Source organism: Maylandia zebra, linkage group LG18 (genome assembly GCF_041146795.1).
Source record: "Maylandia zebra isolate NMK-2024a linkage group LG18, Mzebra_GT3a, whole genome shotgun sequence".
Classification (NCBI taxonomy): domain Eukaryota; kingdom Metazoa; phylum Chordata; class Actinopteri; order Cichliformes; family Cichlidae; genus Maylandia; species Maylandia zebra.
In genome coordinates this window covers 7,025,709-7,048,276 of record NC_135184.1, presented here as the reverse complement: position 1 = coordinate 7,048,276, position 22,568 = coordinate 7,025,709, and the positions used below count along the sequence as shown (strand labels likewise).

General features: G+C 41.2%; 1 protein-coding gene across 11 annotated transcripts in view; it reads right to left on the bottom strand.

Annotated features, from left to right (window-relative positions):
* pard3ab (par-3 family cell polarity regulator alpha, b) overlaps nucleotides 1-22,568 on the bottom strand; it is a 248,872-nt gene that overhangs the window by 24,694 nt on the left and 201,610 nt on the right. Inside the window, exon 24 of one of the 11 annotated variants that reach the window (XM_076876533.1) lies at nucleotides 14,438-14,460. The exons of the other annotated variants lie outside the window; for them this stretch is intronic. Within the exon in view, the coding sequence (XP_076732648.1) occupies nucleotides 14,438-14,460 (23 nt within the window). The remainder of the gene's footprint in view (nucleotides 1-14,437; nucleotides 14,461-22,568) is intronic. 11 annotated transcript variants of the gene reach the window in all.

Here is a 22,568-nt window from a genome sequence, read left to right as displayed (position 1 = left end):
AGATGGGTGAACTAGGCCCTACATCCTCTGACAAAGAGGGAGTAGCTGGTGGCGGCTTTCTCTGCTGTGAAAAATGAACTGAGATGCTGGAGATGATAATCCAGGTCTATTGATCGAAGGCTCGCAGACAGCTAGAAGGGAGACTGATGCTCTCGCTAACTGCTGCTAGCAGCTAACTCTCCATCTGTGAGCCACTGTATGACAGTGTCCCTGTTATCTACCGCAATAAAGCAAGAGGGATCGACTCTTTTTACACTCTTGTACAGATCTGCGATAGCTGTTAGATACTTTAAAAAAAATGTAATTTTCTAAGTGTATTTCTGATTACAATCCAACATTCATGACAGCCCCTGTATTTATTTTTGTGGTTTATCACAACACTGAGAGCTAACACAATTTTATGCCTTGATTTGCTCTACATTATGATTTAAATGGTTTTACTTTTTAAAAAACAAACCGTCTGCCATCTCTGTCAACTTGTTCTGGTTGGATGCTCATAAAAGCGCGTTTTAACAAGGGAGCCCTTCTTGTGGCATTTTTTTATTTTTATTTGTAGAGCTTCTAAGGAGAGACAAAGTTTATTGTTTTGAAAGTAATTTTCTTTCCTGAGTGTTGTTCACTGCTGCTACTGTGTAAATGGTGTCTCACGGGCCCATGTGGGCTGTGTAGTTGATGAAATAAAATATTCTCAAAGATTTTCTTGATTTACTTTTTAACGGTTTAATATCTAGATTTCTATATTTTTCTGTGATGCCAAATCTTTTCCAAGAAGCTGACTCTATATAGATGATGTGGCATTACTGACAAGACAGAGGATGAGAGAGAATTAGCTGAGATGACCACTCACAGCCTCGCTGGTGTCTGCTGATGCACTGGAAAGATTAGAGGTTCCAAGAGGCCATCGAGTCTGTGCCATTTAGGCACTATCAGTCCCATCTTGCCTTTATTCTGGATTACACAGGTTTAACATTGAAACAGAGAGAGCCAAATTGATCTGCAGAAACATGGCAATTAGACACCAATCGATACAATATCACCACAGTTAGCAACTCATTATCAACCCCCAGGTATTTACTTCATGATGTCAATGGACTAAGTGAGACTAAAGGAACTGCACGTTGATGAACTGCGCAAACAAATCAGTTAATATGCAGAGGAAGAAACAGCCAAGTAAAATGTCTCATTCTATGGAAAAGCTCGTGTTGACAGGGAAGTTAAGAGGCTAATGAATCCAGCTAACACATTCTGTAACCCAGGCCGAAGCAGACACCATCTGCGCGCTCGCGGCCCGGCTCGGATCAAACCGTTCTCTTCACAGAGTGCACAGCATGGGCACAGCGCCGGCATGCTGTGCCAAGCTCAGAGCCATGAGTGTGCAAAAGTGTGTGTGGTCACCGGGAAAGAAACATGGCTCTTTAGTTGACTTTTTGCCACAGAAGAAGCAGTCACTGGGCTGCATTAAGAGCTGCAGCTATGGAGATGGATTTGAATACACGTGATGAATTCACACATGTCGCATTTTAGGTAAACTTTAAGGACCAAAAATGGATACAGAAGCCGATCTAATGACTAACTTGATTTACTGAGATTCATTTTGGGTCACTTCATCATTTAAGACTTTAACTTTGAATCCTGTGCATTTTTTAAATCCGTTATCATTTTCCTCAAAATGATGGAAGACAACTTTCCAAGAAATGACTAATTTCCTACAGCACACAGATACCCTCCTGCAACTTACAGTAGCAATCATTCTGAGCCTTAGCAATCCCACCGGGTGTCAACACTTGTGCAAAGCAGACAGTAAACATTGGAATCCATTGACGGAATGGATTGAATTTAATTGGCTTTCAGTTTTATAAGGCATCTCTATTTTTCCAGGGGAACTGCTGGTCAGAAATGTGGGTGATGGTAATATAATATTTGACTGATATTAATGCAAGGGTGAGCACGCACACGCACACACGCGCGCGCGCGCGCACACACACACACACACACACACACACACACACACACACACACACACACACACACACACACACTTAAAGCAAGATGGGTAACAGTTCTTCGATTTCAAGCCATGGCGCCACTGGAAGCAATAATGGCGCGGCACACAGAAATATGCCTCCTTTTAATTCATGGGCCAATTTCATGCTTGCACACATCAGCGTATCGATGCCGGCCTTTTCAGTTACAAGCAAATAAATTGCTCTGCGATTCTAATATCTGTAATTCTGCCCTACTTTTAATGAAGGTGAGAGACATGCCATGTCCTATGTGGGCCATTTAGGTTTCATCACTCAGCCCCAGCCCCCCCTCCGTGGCAGAGCCACTTCTGAATATGTCAGTGTAATATATGCAAGAGCATTTCACACGTGGTACAGCAGGAGCTCAGTTTCCTTTTCCTAACAAATGCTTTCTTTACAGCGCTTTATGAGATTAAACTTCATCCCCGGATTAAACTGAACAGGGATGGCGTCAAATCTAATCTGATAGATGCCAAAAATACAACGGGATCAAACTTACTCTTTCAGAGTAAAAAGTGATTCTAAGAAAATAAAAATTTACTGTAAACTGTGTGCCTCTTATATGAAGACAAATAGCTCTCCGTGTAACTGTCAAAGCTGACTACATATTGGTATTTACATCACTGCTTTGAGGCATCCACTGTTTGTCTGCATTGTGGTTAGCCTCAACACCACTTTACATTTTAGACAGTCCATCAAGAAAAAGACTGCATTTGCAGTCAACTCAAAATCTTAAAATGACATGTGATAAGTTATCTCATTATATGTTTTACATCCAAACAGCAACTCAAAGTCACAAGAGGCCGATTAGCAAAATGCTCATTGTGCTCCTTGTCTGCATTTTACAGGGTGTATCAAAAATAATCCAACGTGCTCTAATTCCACAACCATCCATGAGTAATGATCAAAATGTGTACTGCTAGAAAAAGGGGATTCGTGAGTTTCACCTGGTTGCCAGTAGGTAGTTTAACAACCGCAGTGGCTGCAGTGACACAAGGATGGTCGCAAATATTTAAGATGTAAATACTTAAATTGTAAATACATTACTTAAAAAAAATACAGCCTTCTTTAAATCAGATGATTCTTTTTGATACACCCTGTATTGTTGAAGGCCCAGAAGTGCAAACCCCCTCAGGTTCTGAAGTAGTGAGGGGATACACAGAAATCAATCAAACACCAGTTAAACAAGTGCATCTGAACAGATCGGAGTAGAAAAGTTAACTAAACTAACCGAAGGAAATGCACGAATGCTTGAAACAGCCTCAACTATTGCTAAAAATGCAAAAGCATGGATAAACAAATGAAGCTGTTACATTGTAACATAATGGATAAATACATAAATAGTTAAAACTGGCACCTTATCATCGTGGCGATCGTGGCTCAAGAGTTGGGAGTTCGCCTTGTAATCGGAAGGTTGCCGGTTCGAGCCCCGGCTTGGACAGCCTTGGTCGTTGTGTCCTTGGGCAAGACACTTCACCCGTTGCCTACTGGTGGTGGTCAGAGGGCCCGGTGGCGCCAGTGTCCGGCAGCCTCGCCTCTGTCAGTGCGCCCCAGGGTGGCTGTGGCTACAATGTAGCTTGCCATCACCAGTGTGTGAATGTGTGTGTGAATGGGTGAATGACTGGATATGTAAAGCGCTTTGGGGTCCTTAGGGACTAGTAAAGCGCTATATAAATACATGCCATCATAATGTTGTAGCTACAGTAATTAAATCAATGAGTCAAAGAGTAACACGAAATAAACAGGCAGACTGTGTGAACACCCTCATCTTTGCAGGTTACTGTGCATAACTGATAAGCTAAAAGTAGTCTCAATCTAAAACATCTTGGACATGAGAAATGTTGATGAAGGGGTTTTTGAGCCCACTGGCGGTATGCGATATGAAACCACAATTGTCTTACCCATGTAGGTTTCAATTCCATCTCCCTGCTCCGCATTGAAATGCTAAAATAGGGAATATCTGATCTTATCCACATTAACAGCAACTCCTGTAGATGCCATCGCAGTACCATCAGTAGTGCTTTGATGTAACAGTACGAGAAAAGAGCCTAATCTCATCCATCAATGATAGATGACAATCTCCTCGGCGCAGAGAAGGCGTAAGGAAAATGAGATTATTTAAAACCGTGGAAATCTCCACACACTCGTGTTTAGACTCTTCTTCCTTTGTGAAATTTGAAACAGCTCTGAAACACAAAGCACATTTTCCGTCGCTTTCACCGCCTGTCTGTTTCAGAGTCTATTCATCTCAGATATAAATTCGCAGACCCTTTCGCGCCATCTCAATCACACCTTGCTTCATTGCTCTTTCCCCCCTACAGACACTGACACTGACTTGAGGGTTAAGCAGAGACGGCATCCATCAGGCCACACCGTTCAATCAGTCAACCGACAGATCTGTGCTGTCAGATAAGTCACTTATTGTAATATATCTGAGCTTCACATTGCCGTTACGATCCCACCAATCATAACTAACGCCTGCAGGCCACTGTCTTAGTGAGTCACAGCTGATCACTATGATTCAGCACATTTGGTCACCTGGGGAAACTGTAACCAGGCAACAGGGTTTGGAGAAAGGGTCGTCCGAGTTAATGGCTTTACCGCTGGCAGCATCGCATCCTACTAATTATTCCTTTCTGTGTCAACACGGCCGTAAAGTAGACTCTTCTAGGCTATTAACTTGTAGTGGTGCTTTAACAACTCTGCAGCGAAGCGAAAACTAGTTTCAACCTGCCTGTGCCCACAAGAGCAGCGTTTTCCTACAGGTTGTGCAAATTACTGGCAGAGTTTGAGAACGCAAAGTGTGAGATGAAAGGGTGAGGGGAAGAGGAGAGGATTTTCAAACCAGCAGGGTGAGTACGCAGTCTTATCAGCGGTGGATTAGGGAAGCATTAAAGAGTCCGACTGGCTTTTTTACATTTTTATGAGGGCTCAGCTAAACTAAACATTGATAACAAGGGCTGACTTTTTCATACTCGTGAATAAAGTTCAGTCTGAATGAGAAACTACAGTTGAACAAGTTCTTTGGCTCTTGTCTTTTCATGTTGGCAAAGCATCACAGAGTTTCACTCAAACATTATTTCTTTGTTGAGGTGATAGAGGATTTCAGATTTACCAGTGGTTTTTAATTAGGATGTAGGGTTGCTATTCAGTGACTCAAAGTCTAGAGCGCTACTGGAAAGGAGAGCTGTGACCCACACTTTCTTTTCTATTACCGTATTTTCTGCACTATAAGGTGCACTTAAAATCCTTTAATTTTCTCAAAAAATCGACAGTGTGCCTTATGTATGAATTCTGGTTGTGCTTACTGACCTTGAACAGATTTTATGTGGTACACGGCGCTCAAAAATCTGTCAAAAAATGTTTTAGTACGACTCCGGTAAGCTACGAAGCCGCACCGCCTGATGGATTGTCGGAGCATTACGGCTGCTGTAGTCAGGAGCCTCGCGGAGTAATCCGGGTCCAAAACTCCGTCCTCTTCAGGTCCAAAACACAACGGCATCACTGAAAGTTAAAAACTGTCTAAACTCTTTAATAAAATGATCAGTGTTGCTGCTTTACCAGGTGTAACAATTAAGTTTAAGTTAGCTCGCTAGCTTCCATCTAAACAAGTTCTGAGAGATTTCTGAAAAAATGAAAACGTACAGCTCTGCTATCACTTCCAACATAAATGAAGACAGAAAACTAAACAGCAGTGACATTTGTAGAGTTATTGAAGTTGGACAAGCTAGTATATAATGATGTGCTACGTGATCGCTAGCGACACAGCTATGTTAGCATAACATAAATACAGTGAAGCTGGAGGATGAACGATAACCTTTTTCCACTCAATAAAAGTCAACGTGAGGGTTCCCAATGGTTAGGAACAAATGCAATCGCGTAGGGTTAGGCTGTAAACGGACCAAACAACTGAGATAATCCATCCACAATATGAGGTTAGTCATTAATATACTGCAACAACATGGGAATAGAGCAGCTGTGAGAGAATTCAACATTTATAAATCAATGGTACGGAAGTGGAGGAAGCAAGAAGAATGAATTGAGTAAAGTTTGACTTATCTGACTGTTTTGTTTCGCTTAATACGCCTTACAGTCCGAAAAATACGGTACTTGGCATTTATTTGGTAATATTTATTAGCTTCAGTAGTAGTAGTAGTAAGATAAGATGCCCCATCTTAGTACCTTTTCTTAAACTCTGTATCAAGATCAGGATTAACAACAAAAACCCCCAAAATAAACAAACAAAAACCTGGGCTTACAATAAAAGTCTTCGATGGGAGCACTGCAGGTAAAGGTAAATCTCACTCTACCGTCCATCAGAGGGCATCACCTGCTGTGGACAAACCTCAAAACTGGCAAAAAAAAGGAGCTAATAGAAACCCCAGGAAAATAGACTAGTAAAATGGGAGAACACATAAAACTTCAATAATGGATAGTAATGACTTTGAACCTATTATATGCATGAGAGGCAAAATATCCTAAGGTCTCAAAAAATGATTTATCTATGCATGTATCAAAGACAGAGTTACTCAGTGCAGTAAATTTGCTAGTGGTCACAATGATCTGTACATTAGGAAGTGGACACTCTGAGTGGGAGATTATTCACGGCAACTACAAAAGGATCCATCCCATCTATGGGAGCAGAGTAGAGACAATTTTAACTTAAAGTAAGTCGAGCAGGCATACATTACAATTCCAATGCTCCTTTTATTAGCAAGTGTTAGGGTTTGACTGATGCTCGTGTCCAATGCCGGCTGACAATTTTGGCCTGACCTGGACTGGGAGAAAGGGGAGCAGTCATAAATGAAGGGGGAGGAGAGGCAGAACACCACAGAGAGAGAAAAGAAATCAAATTGGAGCAGTCTAATTTCTGGGGCAGGCATCACGGTCCAGCTCATATGGCCCTCTTGTTCTCTCCGTTATGGCGACCGGTGGGTGACGGATGGATGTCTCACTTGTAATGGTTCCCATTCTCAGAGAGCTGCATAATACTTCCGACTGAAGCATGAGCAGCATCTGATAAATCATAATCTAAGTCAAATTAGGATCCATTATCATCAGGAGGCAGGGGGCCTTTTTCCCCGTTTCGGGGCAGCATTGGAAGAAAATGAGACTGGAGGCATCTTGTGACAGCAGGCAATTTTGAGAGAGAAAGATTGAGTATTTGATGTATAATTGCCATGGTAATACGTGTCCTGGATGCCAGGGAAAATGCTCACTCTCAGGCTGCATTTTGACAAAACCATGTTCCAAACATGAACCCATCCTCAGTCTCGTATGCCCTTAAACCACCCAGATAACATCTTTCTACAAACGCAAGTCTCTGACAGCGATTCCTGTAAAACATATTTATCGAAAAGAAAACAGCCAGTGCTTCTGTGTTAAATCGAACCATCTATATTTGCAATATTACATTTCAAAGGCCGGACTTGTTTGCTTTCTTTCTTTTTCTACCATTGTTGACTGAAACTGATCAGCTAATTACAATGTTCTGATGGGAAACATTACGTCTTGCCACTTGGTATTAAATGTTCAGAATATGGTCAGAATATGATCTATGTTGTTACTGATCTGTTACTTAGTTGCTTGTTCTGTGAAAGACTTAAAAAAATGTATCAAATGAGTATTTTTGTTACTAAATCAACGCATGTATCTCACATGAGCTGAAAAAAAAAAAGGACATTTGTTTTTCCAAATCACTCTTGGGAATGAAGCTAAAGTGCAGCAGTGGTTCAGGAAGCATTCATTAAAAACTGGGACTCTACACAACAGCCTCATGAAATATTCAGTATATATAGGAGCTTTTGGAGGACATGATTTCCAGACCACCACCAAAACCCCCCAAAACATTCTGAGCAAAAGAAACACGAAATCCTGTGTCTGTTTTATTTTAAGCACAGACGGCACACAGAAATATCTTGGATTTATTTTTTCCTAGACAAATTTAAAGGTTAGAGTCGTCTCCTTGATATTTGCAAGCTTAAGATTTCAATAACACTGCAATAAAGAGTCAGATACTCAACGAGTCGGGGCTTATTACTTCAGATAGTGATGAGCCTTGAAATATGATCCTTGAGGTCCAGTTTGAGTACGACAATTATGAGTTTAAAAGCCAAAAGACTGAATAATCATTTATAATATGGCAACAGAAAAGTGAACGTAGAAGGCTACATTGTGACAATAATAAAAATTTGCAATAATCTCCAATGTAATTCCTTGGGAACTGTCCCTTCTTATGGCTTTATATCTTTACTTGAAAAGTGTTAAGTCTCAGATCAACACCAGATATTAATGCCCTTTAGCAGCACAGAGTAATGTTTTTTAAAACCATTCATCTCTCCCAGCAAAACAGAAGCTGAAGTTGTTTAACAGGAAATCCTGGGTAACCTCCTCCCAGCCCTCTGCCGAATGCTCCCACACAACCAGCTGCAGCCATGAACACCGAGAGGCTCTACAGGCGCATAAAGACTTTCCTGCCTCTCTTCAGGACAAATGTTTCAAAGCAGGGCCACCGTGAAAAATACCCATAGCATCAGCAGGGTACAGACGCTTCCCCTTTCGTGCTCTCCCCTGCCTTGTGTCAATCCCTCTTCCACTTTTTCCTGCCATTCAAATCTAAGCAGCATGAACTCCCCAAACAGGTGGAAATTCTCTGGCTTTTGTTGAGTCGCATGCAAATTTGTACTAGAAGTAAAATTCAGGCGCTATTTTAGACTAGTTTACAATTTTTTCACTATTTTCTCCTGGATGCGTCTGCGTATGTCTGGGCTGTGTTGGATTGTGGGGAGCTGTGTAGTAATGACCCACATTTTGACAAATCCCAGCAATAGTTTTCCCGCTGCAGGCGTTATGTTTTTCAATTAAACGATAGATTTGAAAACAAATATAGGAAAAAAATTGTTTCAGTCTTCACTGCAGAACCAGAAAAAATGCTTTAAAAAAATCTGTGCTATAGATCACAAAATTCACAAACACATTTCCAAGCTGCAGAATTATCGATATGAAAATTAATTTGTAGCTGCCGGATGCAAAAATTTCCACTAAGCTGGAATATCATATGTTGCATTCAGAATTAGATTTGGTCATACTCATTGCCTAAGGGTAAGAGAGCACAGGGGAAAGCAAACAAACAAACAAGCTGTCTGGTCTCTATTCAGGCTACCCTGCTTCACAACCCCTGTCAAAACATCCTCCTAGGCTCAGTCGTTGCTTAGTTAGACGCCTAGCAGCAGAGGAGTTGACAGGGTGACTACATCAGGTCTGTGTGACTGGTAAGGGTGTTTACATAAAATGCTTCTGCACATAGGTAGGGATGGGTATTGTTTAGGTTTTATCCGATACCAGTACCAAACCAGTACTTTTGAAACGGTGCCGGTGCTTAAACGGTGCTCAAACCGGTGCTTAAAGAATAGACAACACAAAATTTGTCCAAAAACCTCTCATGTTTTTTTGTAAAAAGATAATGTTTTCTGCAGCTATAGGGCATATATGGCATCACTCTTGGCTGGAAGCAGTGCTTAAACAATGGAAAAAACACAAACTTTGTCCAAAAACCTCTCATGTTTAACTGTTTCCCACTTTTTCTTTGGTAATTTTAGCGTTTTTGGCCAGGGTGAAGGGAGTATCTGCCATCAAACAAGAAGAAGGCCGCATGTAGCTATGACGGTGTTTGCTAGTTCACCTTACATGCATTAATGTAATAACGTGGTTAGCCTACTCAACGTAAATTACACACGAACAACATTAAGCTCCTCACGCAGAGAAGAACGGCTGCTGCTGCCATCATCATCATTTCTGCTACACTGGCAGGGCTAGGGGCCAGGACTCTCCTCTTCGGGTTTTGGGGGGATGTTGCTAGCTCCGCGTCCGATAACAGGCACCACACCCGCAGTAGATGTGCCCGGTGTGAGGTCTCGCAGCAATCTATCACATACAGGTCATTTCTCGGCTTTTAAAAAAACGCTATGCGTCGCCAGGTGTTTCATCGGATTTGAGGAGTTACCTCCTTTGACAGTATCACAGTATCAGCTTAAAGCACTTGTTGCAGGCTGCTGAGTTTGCATCTTTTGCTGTGAAGTACAGCCAGACTTTTGACCGCTTCGCCTTGGGCATTTTAAATCTGTAGCTCTGCTCTAAAAGAACGTACGTACCTGGGCCTGCCTACTACCCTCGGAAACGTAAAATGATTGGCTAGAATCCAAAGTGTATGACATCTCAGGAAAAAAAAAGCACCAAAATGTGCGCTGCTTTTCGGTCTGGTTACTACCGTTTATGTCAGAACCGGTGCCATCATGGCACCGGATACCGGTACCCATCCCTACACATAGGTGCAACATGTCTGCTTTATTTAATGTTTCTAGCGCATCTTTGTGCATGGAATTGTCACTGCATCTAAACAGTGATTCTAAAATGAGAAAAGAAAGAAAAAATTAGAATTTAGACTAATTTATGAAGCAAAAATCTAAAACATTTTTCGATGTTTGTGTTGTGGATGTAATGCAGTCATACTAATTTTGAGCTACACTTGTTGCTTGTTTTATTGTCCTTGTATTTCAATGTTACTTTATGATTTAAGACCAATATCCAAAATGGGGAGGCAAACTAAACTTCAGTGGGCAGAAGAATAACACTTGCAACATTAAAACAAATTCTAGTCGTAAATGGCGCCAACCTAATATTGTAAATGGAGACGCATAAAGGCTCTAATTAATTAGGACGTTTTATTTTTACGCATTTGTTTGAATAGAAAAAAGAAAGAAAAAAAATCTGTTTTTCGAGGCCGGCACAGATCCTCTGCTCTGCCTGATGCAACAAAACGACACACATGCACCCACACGAAACACATACAAGTGCAGCCCATCAAAGAGCCCCTATGGAAAACTCAAAGGGAGTCACAGAGTTTCTGGCAGGTACCCGTCACACATCTCTCCACGGTTCAGATCCCTCAGGGAGGCTGGTTTCTGTCTAGAGAATGCTGTCAAGACCTCAAGATGGGAACTCTTTCTGAAAGCTGTGATGAGAAAGATAAGGGAGGCTGAGGGTGGAGGATGAAGGAGCAAAGAGGGAAGACAGTAATGGAAGGGAGGATGAGGGGATAAAGCAGGCCAAGTGTGAAGGAAGGATGAGTGAGGGAGATGACAAAGGAGGCAAGATGGTGGTGGGAGACAAAGGCAGGCAACAAAAAAAAAAAAAAAAAAAAAAAAAAAGGTGTGGCAGACTGAAACCAGGAATTCAAATGCATCTTTTTTACATTAGCAAACAAGTCTGTCTTAAATTTAGCCTTAAATTTAAACGTAGGGTTTGGGTTTCTGAAAGTAAAATTTGGATAGTTTTTCATTTAAGTCAGAAGAGATGCTGAGCTCACAAGGTTACGGGAGATAGCGACAAGTCAAGGGATGCTAAAAGGATGGCCGAAGGGAAAGAAATATTTATAGATAAGGGCAGACAGTAAGAAGGGGAGCAGAGATAAGACTGAATGACAGCACAAAAGGCAGAGTCCGGTGAGAGCCTTCTGTAAAGACTTCAAAGAGATCAGGGGGGAGAAGAGGAGATGATACATGGGAAAGTGGGAAGCAGAGATAAAGTGCTGTGGCCATATCCACAACAAGCTAGCTAAATAAAAAAACAACTTTTTCTTATCACTAAAAGCATTTTTTAGCCGGCCAAATTGCAGACATAGTTTGTGTCGCAGTGCTGAAGAAGACCGAGCCCCTGACGGTTGAAGAATTGAATAAGGAAGAACACAGGCGAGGGTGCAGTCTACGTACTGGCATGAAGTGAATGAATCCCTGGAGATCCTGCAACTAGCTGCTGACACAGGCTGGTTTTATAGCAAACCAGGGGGCCATAAATAAGACATTAAGGCTTCGTGGGTGTGTGCTGGGTTTTAGTGTGCCACTTTAAAAGGCCTTTTTGCCATTAGTTGAGTGTCGAAGCTGGTTGGCGTGATAGGTCTACGCGTGCACGCACTTGGAGTGACCTCACTATGGCAGCACCGTATTTTAGACGGCCAGACAAGACAACTCAGGAGGCCTCGAGGGATCCGCCTGTCTCTAGATGATGATTCCCCTCTTCCTTGCCTGTTGTGCTGTTAATCATATTGTAAGAGCTGGAGTATAATGGTGCATAATGGTGGCCATCTCATCATGGAACAAAGCTCTTCAATCACTTGTAATATATTTTACATTGTATTGTGGAGGCAAGAGATGTTGAATTGATTGTGCATATTAGAACACTTTCTCCTTCATTTATTAATCTCCTGCATTTTCATATCTGCCGGAGTTCCACAAATGAGATTTGAAATGTAATGTATTCTCCATTTCACTCCCCCTATTCTTCATCTTTCCCATCAGCTCTTATTTGTTAAGCTGCCTCCCTCCCTCGGTGTATCAGGAATAGTTGTACTGCTGTAGTGACTGTACTGGAACTATGCCTATTGTGATTCACTGCAGTTTTATTTATACGGCGCAAACTCACAACCATAGTATCGCCTCAGAGCAGCCTTAACAGGACCAAACAGGTGCAACCGCCACCAAATAAACACACTTAGAAATCCATAACATGGGAGCGTGCCCTTTACATGTATATTTATATTGTACATGTAGTATATCCTAGGTCACAGCTTAAACATAAACGACTTTTGAACGTATTATCAGGGTTGTATTTCCTCCTTTTTTGGTATTTGTATGAAGTAAAACAGGACGATTACACTGTTTTATTCTTATATTGTACTATATACAGATACTACTGATGTATTAACAACAAACTACTGTGAAATTTTACACTAATACAGCATTTTTTTCTTTGTCAGTTAAATTGGACTTTTGCTGAAATAAATACTGTAATCTAAAAGTTAAATTTAAATACTTTATCCTCAAGTGCTGTACTGATACAGTGTTTCCATTTGCATGTATGTATGCTATGGTTTCTCGTATTAAGGTTTACCTAACAATGGGTAACCATGACTACAGCGATTAATCGTATCTGCCCAGCTTTTTTTTTTTCCCCAATGTGGATTTTTTATGTTAAATAAAGCAGGATTTTATAGAAAATACTGAATGCAATAATATATTATGAGTAGAAACATAAAGGCAACACTGCAATAGTAACCACACAATTAGCAGTACTATACTGGCATATGTAGTACACAGTAGTTTACTGTAAATTCACAGGGAAATTTGTTCTAGTAATTGACTTATAGATTTGTGCATAATGAGTATTTTTACTGTAGTTGCTGGCCTTTACTACTTAGTTTCACATATTTACATTGCACTTCTATGTACTAGATCAGCGGTCCCCAACCTTTTTTGTGCTACGAACCGGTTTAATGTCAGACAATATTTTCACAGACTTTAAGGTGTCGTGGATAAATACAACAAAATAAAATGATACGACCAAGACAAAAACTGTGGTATTTTGTAAATATAATAATAAACGTGAATTCACTGTGTAATTGTGTAACTTTATTAGCAGCGTCCTCCTGAAATGCACCAACAACAATGAAAGTAACATCCTCCTCCCTGGGCCTTAATGCTCTCTGGTTGCTATGGTAACGTGTGAATATTTCTTTTAAAATAAGACACACAGCTACAACACTGGAAAAGACCCAGGGAAACTGAGTTAACACTAAAAACTCTGAAAACCATAAATTTCACACCCGAGCGTCGAAGTCTTGCGGTCCGGTACCAAACGACTCATGGACCGGTCCGTGGACCGGGGGTTGGGAACCGCTGTACTAGATGGACGATTATATGGAAACTAAGAAATATTATCAACACTTCTGAGAATATTCCTATTTTTCTTGTAATGTATTCCTGGGTTTGACCACCTCCTTTAAACATCAATATAGTTAATTACATTAACCACACCTGCCACACTCACAGCTGCATATAAGCTTTCGTTCTAAGCTTGAGGGTCATTAGCTGCACTGGAAGACTTGGGCATCTAATGCTTATCTGATAAAGAACATGAAAAAGGAAACTGTAACAAAAAGCTTTTGCAGTATTTGTAACAGTTTTTTTTCACTACTATTCACTACTTAACAGGATGTACTTTTAGACAGCATATTTTCATTTTTACTTTCATAGGAAACGCCAGTCAAATACTGTCTGTATTTGTCATTTCCATGAAGTGTAGCTGCTCACCAGACACTGGATCAAAGTAACTGCACAGACAAACTTGTATTACCCTTTCAGGATCAGATGTTTAGAATTTGCCACAAACGACGGGACAATTACTGAAAAGCACTGAATATACAAGTCAGTTTATTACCATTTGCTGTGATTAACCATGATTAACCACCTGCAAATGGCAAATATACTGCATGATCCAGTTCTGGTTTCTGGCAAGAAACTGGTTTGTACTACACTAAGGAATAAGCTAGCTATTAACATATAAATACCACTTGCCATTACCTTCCTCCGTCAGTGTGCGGTCACTGGGTTGTCAAGGTCCACGAAGCGTGAAAAATCCACAAAATTTGACAGGATACAAGGGTTAGTTAATTCCAACATCTGTTTTTTTTTTTTTTAAATACAGTAAAATGACAGACGTGCCCTCTTAAAATAGCTCGGGGAACATGATAGGGATACACTCTGGATTAGTGTTAGTGATGGAACATTTACAGCCAAATCTACTATTTTGGAAGGGGATTAGCACACGAAATCTGGACGTAATTCGTATGGCATTAAATGTTAATATACGGAAATACCTGATAAAAATGCATAAGCTTCCTTTTGTCGAGGATTACTTGTCAATTAATGACACAGTGTAGGCCTTAAGTAAGAGACCTATGTATAAAGGAACAAGGGAATGAGCAAGACAGAAAAACAGCACATTCAGGTTCAGATTATGGAAATCGCAGAAGCTAATTTTTTTTTACAGTTTCAAAACCAAGTTTTGAGTGTTTCTGCTGTAATTGGAAAGTGTATATTTGATCTATTTAACAAATTGGTGCCACCTCAAAAAACACAATAACACAGCGACTTTGAGGTCACATCCTGCAAGATAGAAGCAGAACAGCAGCATACAACAAAATGATTTTGATAATTCGAAGAGCAAATCATACTTAGGCTTCCCTTGCAAGACCAAACTACTGTATTAGCCTGATTAAAGGGGGCACATAACCCTGGAAACGTTTGATTTCCTCAAAAGGCACAACTGTTGAGTCAAATGCCGTTGAAACAGGCAAGCGAGGGAGAGAGACAGCTTCTGCCCATGTGGTTGTCATCACTGCTTCCGACGTACAGCCACGGAAATCAGATCCACTGAGAGGGGAAGCTCAGGGCAGCCCGAGCCTCAGTGCACTAAGTGCTGGCTTTGCTGCCACAGGAGCACCCCTCATGAGACAGATCGTTTACCCCACATTCTTCCTCACCCACTCATGAATATGTATATCTATACCGATGCAGAGAAAGGCATGGAGCAGCACATAGCCTCTTCCACGCTTTTCTTTACGAGTGAAAACAAAGAAACAATACTGGCCTTTTACCAGTTTGAGATTTTCTAAACTGAATAATTATGAGAAGCGCTCTCCTGTGTCCTGCTGATATATTCCTTAAATAAGACACCAGACCTCCTGCTCATTAAAATGTAACACGCGCACCGACATATACACAACGTGTCAAACCCGCCAAAGTGACAGATGTGACAAAGCAGAGAAAAATCCCTTCTTGATGCAGCGATCTGCCATTACAACTTGTTCACCGACAACTGCACGCAGACAGTGAGTGATGAACTGAAATCTCCAATCAATGCAAATCTACATAATAGATTCCAAATAGTCAATAAAGCCTCAGATGTGTGACCAAACTGCCCCGCTACTGCACAATCTAACCCAATCAAGGCACGCCGCTGAGGACATGCTGATATAGGGCATTTAATTAGAACTAAACTAAAATAAAAATGTATTTAACTGCATACGATGAAGAGAAACGGGTCTTCGCTGTGATTGGTTAAATTGATTGGCTGGTAAGTGAAATGAGTAAGAGAGAGTGTGCGCTGCTGTGACATAAATCTAGTGTTAAAAGGATATTCGCGGGGACTGCGGCGCATATTGATTAGACATTATTTGTACTAACGGGCCTGAGGGGAGGGGAGATGGGGGTAGGAGTGGATGTGCTGGCAATCCATTATCTAAAGGGGGGAGAGAAAGACGCTGGCAGGGATCAATAGGCCTCGCACGGGTCTGGCTGCGACTACGCTCTTCCTCTTTTAAGTTCCACTAAGACACAACAAGGGGGGAAAAAAATCACTTACAGTAGTATGACTAGTAGAGTAATGGTCCTAGGCTGCTGGCTTATGACCCCTTAGAACGAAGCTATGAGCCGTAATCGCTAAGATTTCCGTCCCCAATTATTCTTTATTTGGCTAATCTTAAGGGCCTCGAGAGGGACCACTCGTCTGTATTTTACAAGAAAAAGCAGTAGAAATGTTTCTTTGCTTTCCAACTTTATGAATCTTTTAAAACTGAATTAAAAAAAACTTACTGGAAATGTGGAAAATCCTTTTATTTTATAAAAGACTCACAACTAATAGAGAAATATATTAAGAAATACTGACATGGCTCATCAGGGGAGACTGGAAAAGAAGTTTCCCTTCTTCACCGCCAAGCAACAAAGCTGTCAACACTTCATAGATTCCTCCTTCTCTTCCACTAAACTATCTCTCCCTTCCTTTCTTAATGTTTCTGGAGGCCTCTGGGACTTTTTTTTTCTTTTTTAAAAAGCACTGCTCAATTTCTTATCCTCACATTCTCCCTCTTTAACCCACGAGAACTAAAGGCGAGTAGTTTTGGAACCGGCGGTCTGTCGGGGCAAAGGGCCACTGCTTGCAGATGTCTGCTTCTTGTCAGTAGCCCTTAAGTGGACAGTACATGGAATAGGATATGTGAAGAAAGAGGGGAGGTTGTGGCCTGACGTCTTGAAAATATCAGGTAAATGAGGAGTAATTGAGATCCCTTTAATCTAGAATGTTTCCCCTTTGTGTGTGATTTAAGGTGATTTGAGAACCCAATTACCAATCAAAGAAGAGGCGTCTTGGCATGAGCCTCCCCTGTCATCACGTAGTCATTACACATTAACAAGGACAATAATTTAACTCGAGTCTTGCTTGTGTGAGGACAAAGACAAATGAATGAGGAATCAAAAGGATCTTTCTATCAATCTGGTCATCTGTTCAAATGTTAAACACACGAACGTGTCTTATGGCAGTGAGGCTCCTCTTCAGCCCATCTATCATGTGAAAACAGACCATCTGACTGCCATCACAGTAGGGCGGTGTGGTGAAACTAAAAACATGGTTTCAATCACGGGCGGTACAGTTTCACTTATTTCACCACAGATTTTTAAATAAAGTTAATGTGGTTTTAATCCAAGTACACAATAGTGGGGACGGACATTTTTCCTGTGATTTATCTTCTTTGAGTTTGCTTCGAGTGGCTTTTCTCAGAACATCAGTAAATAATTAATTTGCAACTCAGTTTGGCTACATTACATCTTTAGTAGTTGTATTTTCTTTTTGCTTTGCCGAGCCACAGTTTCGAGAGTTGCATACAGACACTTCTGCACGACTAGCAGATGTTATGGAAACTTGCCATTAGCTGGTCAGTGTTCAGTCCAAAGAAGAAGAACAAAGCAAACTGAGAACAAAGTTTACTCCCACGTCAGCAAATGTCTGAGCTAACCAGCTATCGAGGCGTCCATGCTAGGTAAGATACCCACATGGTGTTAACTGCTTTCTAGCACTACTGGTGACTAAAAACAGCACTGGATCACTTTCACTGTCATACTGAACAGAAGTCATACAGATCCCAAAGTGAACATCCAAATGAATTCAAGTGGAATTATATGAGAATATGGTTACTTACAGACATTAAATAAAAAGGGCATTTAATACATTTTTTAACAACTAATTCTACCGCGGACTCAAAGCTGACCAAACACAACCCCTATTTTTAGAGCCAACACCAAAACATATTAAATTCTTCTTGACCCAAATCAACATCCTCACCCAACCATGTAGATCGTAAGAAAATAAGCAACATACATGGAAAGTGAACTCGGTGACTTTCCACGTGCCTGGTGTCTTAGCAGAGAAGCCAAGTTTATTGGAGATTTGCAAAAACACGGAAGCATAAAGGAAGGGTTTTGTTTGGCAAATCATTCGCAGCAGTCTCGAGTCATTTCTCTGGTGTCATAAAAGGACGACACATTGAATCTTTTATCCCGATGACAAAGTGCAGATACACACTTTGCTACTGAGACTTTGGTAATTAGTCTAATGACTTTTCCTCTTTTTCCCACCACCATAAAATCATTGCATCTAATTAAATAAACAAAAAAGCCCTATAGTTGTGTGTGTGTGATTGTGTGCGTGGAAAGGGGCCAAAGATAATTACATTGAAGTCGCTGAAACAGGGGGTCTCTTAATCCCAAATGCAGTTACACTTATTAAAGCAGAGAGGAGAGAGGGGGCTGCAAACAACAGCAGCCCGATGCAATTCGAAAAGAAGATTTATTTTATTGGCAACATTGTATTCTCCCAACAATCTTATGAATTTGAATAAATGTCTATTTGTGTTGGGCTAAGACAGTCCATGAAAATGCACTAAATACTCAGATATCTATTTTTATATTTATTTATTTTTAATGAACTGCACCACAGTAACCTGAATAAACAGCAGTCAAATGTCAGGTGATTGATTGTTTGGCTTAACTTGATACTAGACTTCTAAAATGAAGTCATAATGGCCGTCACCATCTTAGCTTTGGAGTCACAAGTGATCATATTTAATTTCTTGGGTTTTTTTTTTATACATGTAACCATAGAAAGTTGTTGCTAGGCAGGTCTGTAGACTGGGTGTCACACACAATATGCTCCAAAAGGAACCAAACACAACTTTAGGGCTAAATATAGTTGAAATGGGCGACTTACAAAAAAACAACAGAAACAAAGCTGCGGATGCCCAAACCGCATTTTGTCCTGCGTTGTAACGATGATTATTTGTACTTTATAGTTGGTCATGTCAACTGCTCTGTTTTTCTTCTTGAAACCAAAGCATCCTCGTTTAAATAAGATATTTCTGTCATTCTTTTGACTGCAAATTGCTGGAATTTAGATCAAACTAAATACTAATACTGTGGATAGTTTTTCCTAATTTGGATGTTCTGTTCTTTTCCCCTACATAACAGAAAAAGTACCAAACTATTTTCCACTCTCCCTCCTCTCTGGGTTTTCCTCCAGTCCTCTCTTGACCACCCCAGACCTCATCATCTCCTTTCCTTTCCCACTCCCTCTCAGTATCCCTGCCTTCCTCCTCTAAATAAAAAACAGTCGTTGTGATGCAGGCTGCAGCTCCTGCTGGTTGAGCTCTGCCGACAGCTTTGGAGGAACGCCCTCTATTTTCTGCCCTCCGTGTGGGAAACCTGAGGCCTCAGCATTGTGGGCAGCACGCTGAGCTGAAGACAAGCCAGGGAGGCCTGATGTCCATTTCCTGAAATTACACACTCATACCCAACCGCACACATCTAGATTGACATTTACTTATGCACCCATAGAGCTGCAGCGAATCGGAGACTGAAATGACTCAGATGGACAGCCTTTATATCGCCATAATGTCATGGGTAAAACACTTGTACTGCACTTCTTAGAGAAGAGCAAAGAGAAGACAGACAGGAGGATGATGATCAACAACAGCCTGGCATCAGGTCATATGTGAATGAAACAGTGGATAAGCAACTGGGCTCCCCAGAACTCTTTGTGAGTAAATAGTATATTTTCTGAAAATTGCATACACAGCAGTTTATCAACACACAGATGAGATCAGTGTGTCTGTCTGCTTTTGTTGAGACACTATCTTAATGCATCGCACGTTTCCGAGGGTCTCGCAAGGTGCAAAGTCACTCATCATCAGTGAGCTCACGTTTATCTTTCCAAGCAGCACACATGCAACTCGTGTATGATGAAAGCCAGGTGCAAAACATTAAACTCTCTTAGTGAAAACAGTCTCTATTATTATCAATGTCTGCTTTTGGCTAAGAAACGGTATCAAGTTTAAAAAACCATAAATCATCATACTTCATCAGATGAAGGAAAAACACTCTTAATAAGCTCTGCTCGTCTGTAAGATTGCCTATTATGGTCTAACGTTGTAACAGAACGAGAGATTTATTTTGGATTTATTACGAGTAGTGAAAATATCCACTTATGTGGTGCAGATTTCGATAATTCATCTGCAAACTATATGAAAAATGCATTTGAAATCTTTCAGCACACGCAGCATCCCGACGGCACACGGAATCGCCAAAGACCATCTCATCTTGTCCAGTCCTGATATAGTTTTTGATAAAAAATGATGTGTTGGTTGAATGAAAACCAAGCCTGTACAATTCCCACTTTTCAAATGTTCAGGTCAGGCAGTCAAAGCATAAGTTTTCATGTCTCCTGAGGCTAAACACAACAATCCAGCAGTTCACATGGCAGGTGACTCCCAGCCGAGGACAGAGCTCTGCTTCTCTGCTGTTTTGCTTCGTAGCTGCGCATCACATGAGACAAGAAGCCTGCAGGCGGGCGTCGTATCTAACCATCAGAAAATGAATACAGGCCGAAACCCTTTGTAGAAGTTCACATCCAGAGCAACATTATGAGACGGAGAGGCACGACACAGGGCCCTAATGGCTACATCATCACACAAATAAAGGATTCTCATAACCAAAGCTCTGTTTGACACCCCACAGGCATAAAGAGAGCACACATAAAAACAGTTTCCCTGCTGCATCAAAATCTCTCCCCATTTCTCCTTTTCCCCTTACCAGACTAGAGATTACATTATCTACGAGGGCCTAACAGACACCCCCATGCTGTGCTTGCTGCTGCTATAAAAGCAGTGCTTTTCACATGGAGCGCTTTGCTATCACTAATGATTAACCAGAACTTGGACAGCACAGTTATTCTCCCAACACTTCAAAGACGAGATGAAAAGACGATTCAATTGCTTTAATAGACCCCGGGCCGAAACGGCACAGAGAATGCACACTTCAACCCATCTATAAATGTCATAGGCCATTTAAAGATGAGAGCCCTAATGTAATTTTTATGTGGTGCAAGAACAAGTCTTGTTGAGAAGGGAGTGCGGGTGTAAGAGCTGCGGACGTGCTGGATAAAATGTAGAAAAGATCGAAGGCATGAGTGCGTGTTTTCTGGTAATGAGCTACAGAAGAAGAAGAAGAAGAAGAAGACAGGCGCAGAATGAAATCAAAAACCAGTCACGCTTTGCTTTTTCCAAGGAAGGATAATCGTAAATATCTTTATTTCAAAGAGGACACTATGCTCCCGACAGCGTGATGAAAAAGTTTCCTCTGATGCCCTGTGGTCTGTCGTGTGCATATTTGTGTTTTTTCATTTCCCCCGTCTTTCCTGCTGACTCTGATCTAATCAGAATCAATCAGAATCAGAATACTTTATTGATCCCTGGGGGAAATTATTTTTTGTTACAGTGCTCCATTTTAAACCAACATTAAGACAAGACAGACAATACGCTAACTAAGAATAGTACAATATATACATATATATATACATACATACATACATACATACATAAGTCACTTATAAATAAATATTTGGAAAAGAAACATGTGTAGTTGTAGCAGCAAACAGTGTGTTAAGTGGATGCGTTGTACAGGGAGATGGCCACAGGCAGGAATGATTTCCTGTGTTGTTCAGTGGTGCTTTTCGGTAATCTCAGTCTCTCACTGAACGAGCTCCTGTGACTGACCAACATGTCATTGAGTGGGTGGGAGGTGTTATCCAACATTGTCTTTATCTTGGACAGCATCCGCCTCTCCGACACCACCTTGAGGGAGTCCAGCTCCATCCCCACAACATTGCTGGCCTTACGGATCAGTTTATTAAGTCTGTTGGCATCTGCGACCCTCAGCCTGCTCCCCCAGCATGCAACAGCATAGAGGATCGCACTGGCCACAACAGACTCATAGAAAATCCTCAGCATTTTCTGGCAGATGTTGAAGGACCTCAGTCGCCTCAAAAAATAGAGACGACTCTGGCCCTTCCTGTAAAGTGCTGTGGTGTTTTTAGCCCAGTCCAGTTTATTGTCAATGTGTACTCCAAGGTATAATAATCGCGGAGTTGAGAAGTGATGCATCTCCAACAGCGGTGCAGCTGTAAGCAGAGGCACTCTGGAGTCCTCTGCGTACGCATGCAAACTGCAAAGCTTGAAAAGTTTGAGTAGATTCACTTTCTCTTTAACTTCCCAACCTCCTGCTGCTCCAGGTATTTTGTGAGAAAAGAAACGAAAGCGGCAATGTTTGACACCAGAGAGGAGAGCAGCAAGATGAAGCATAAATACATTAATACTGAATGCCATATGCTGTTGGGGAGTAAGCATCTGAATAGGGGATGAGCATGAGGAGGTCTAAAGAGGGGAGGAACGGGAGCGTGAAAATTTCCGAGGATGTTGCAACATGCTGTAACTCCCAGCAAACTCAGCCAGTACATCCCTAATGGCTCAACTGTTTCGTTGTCAAACAA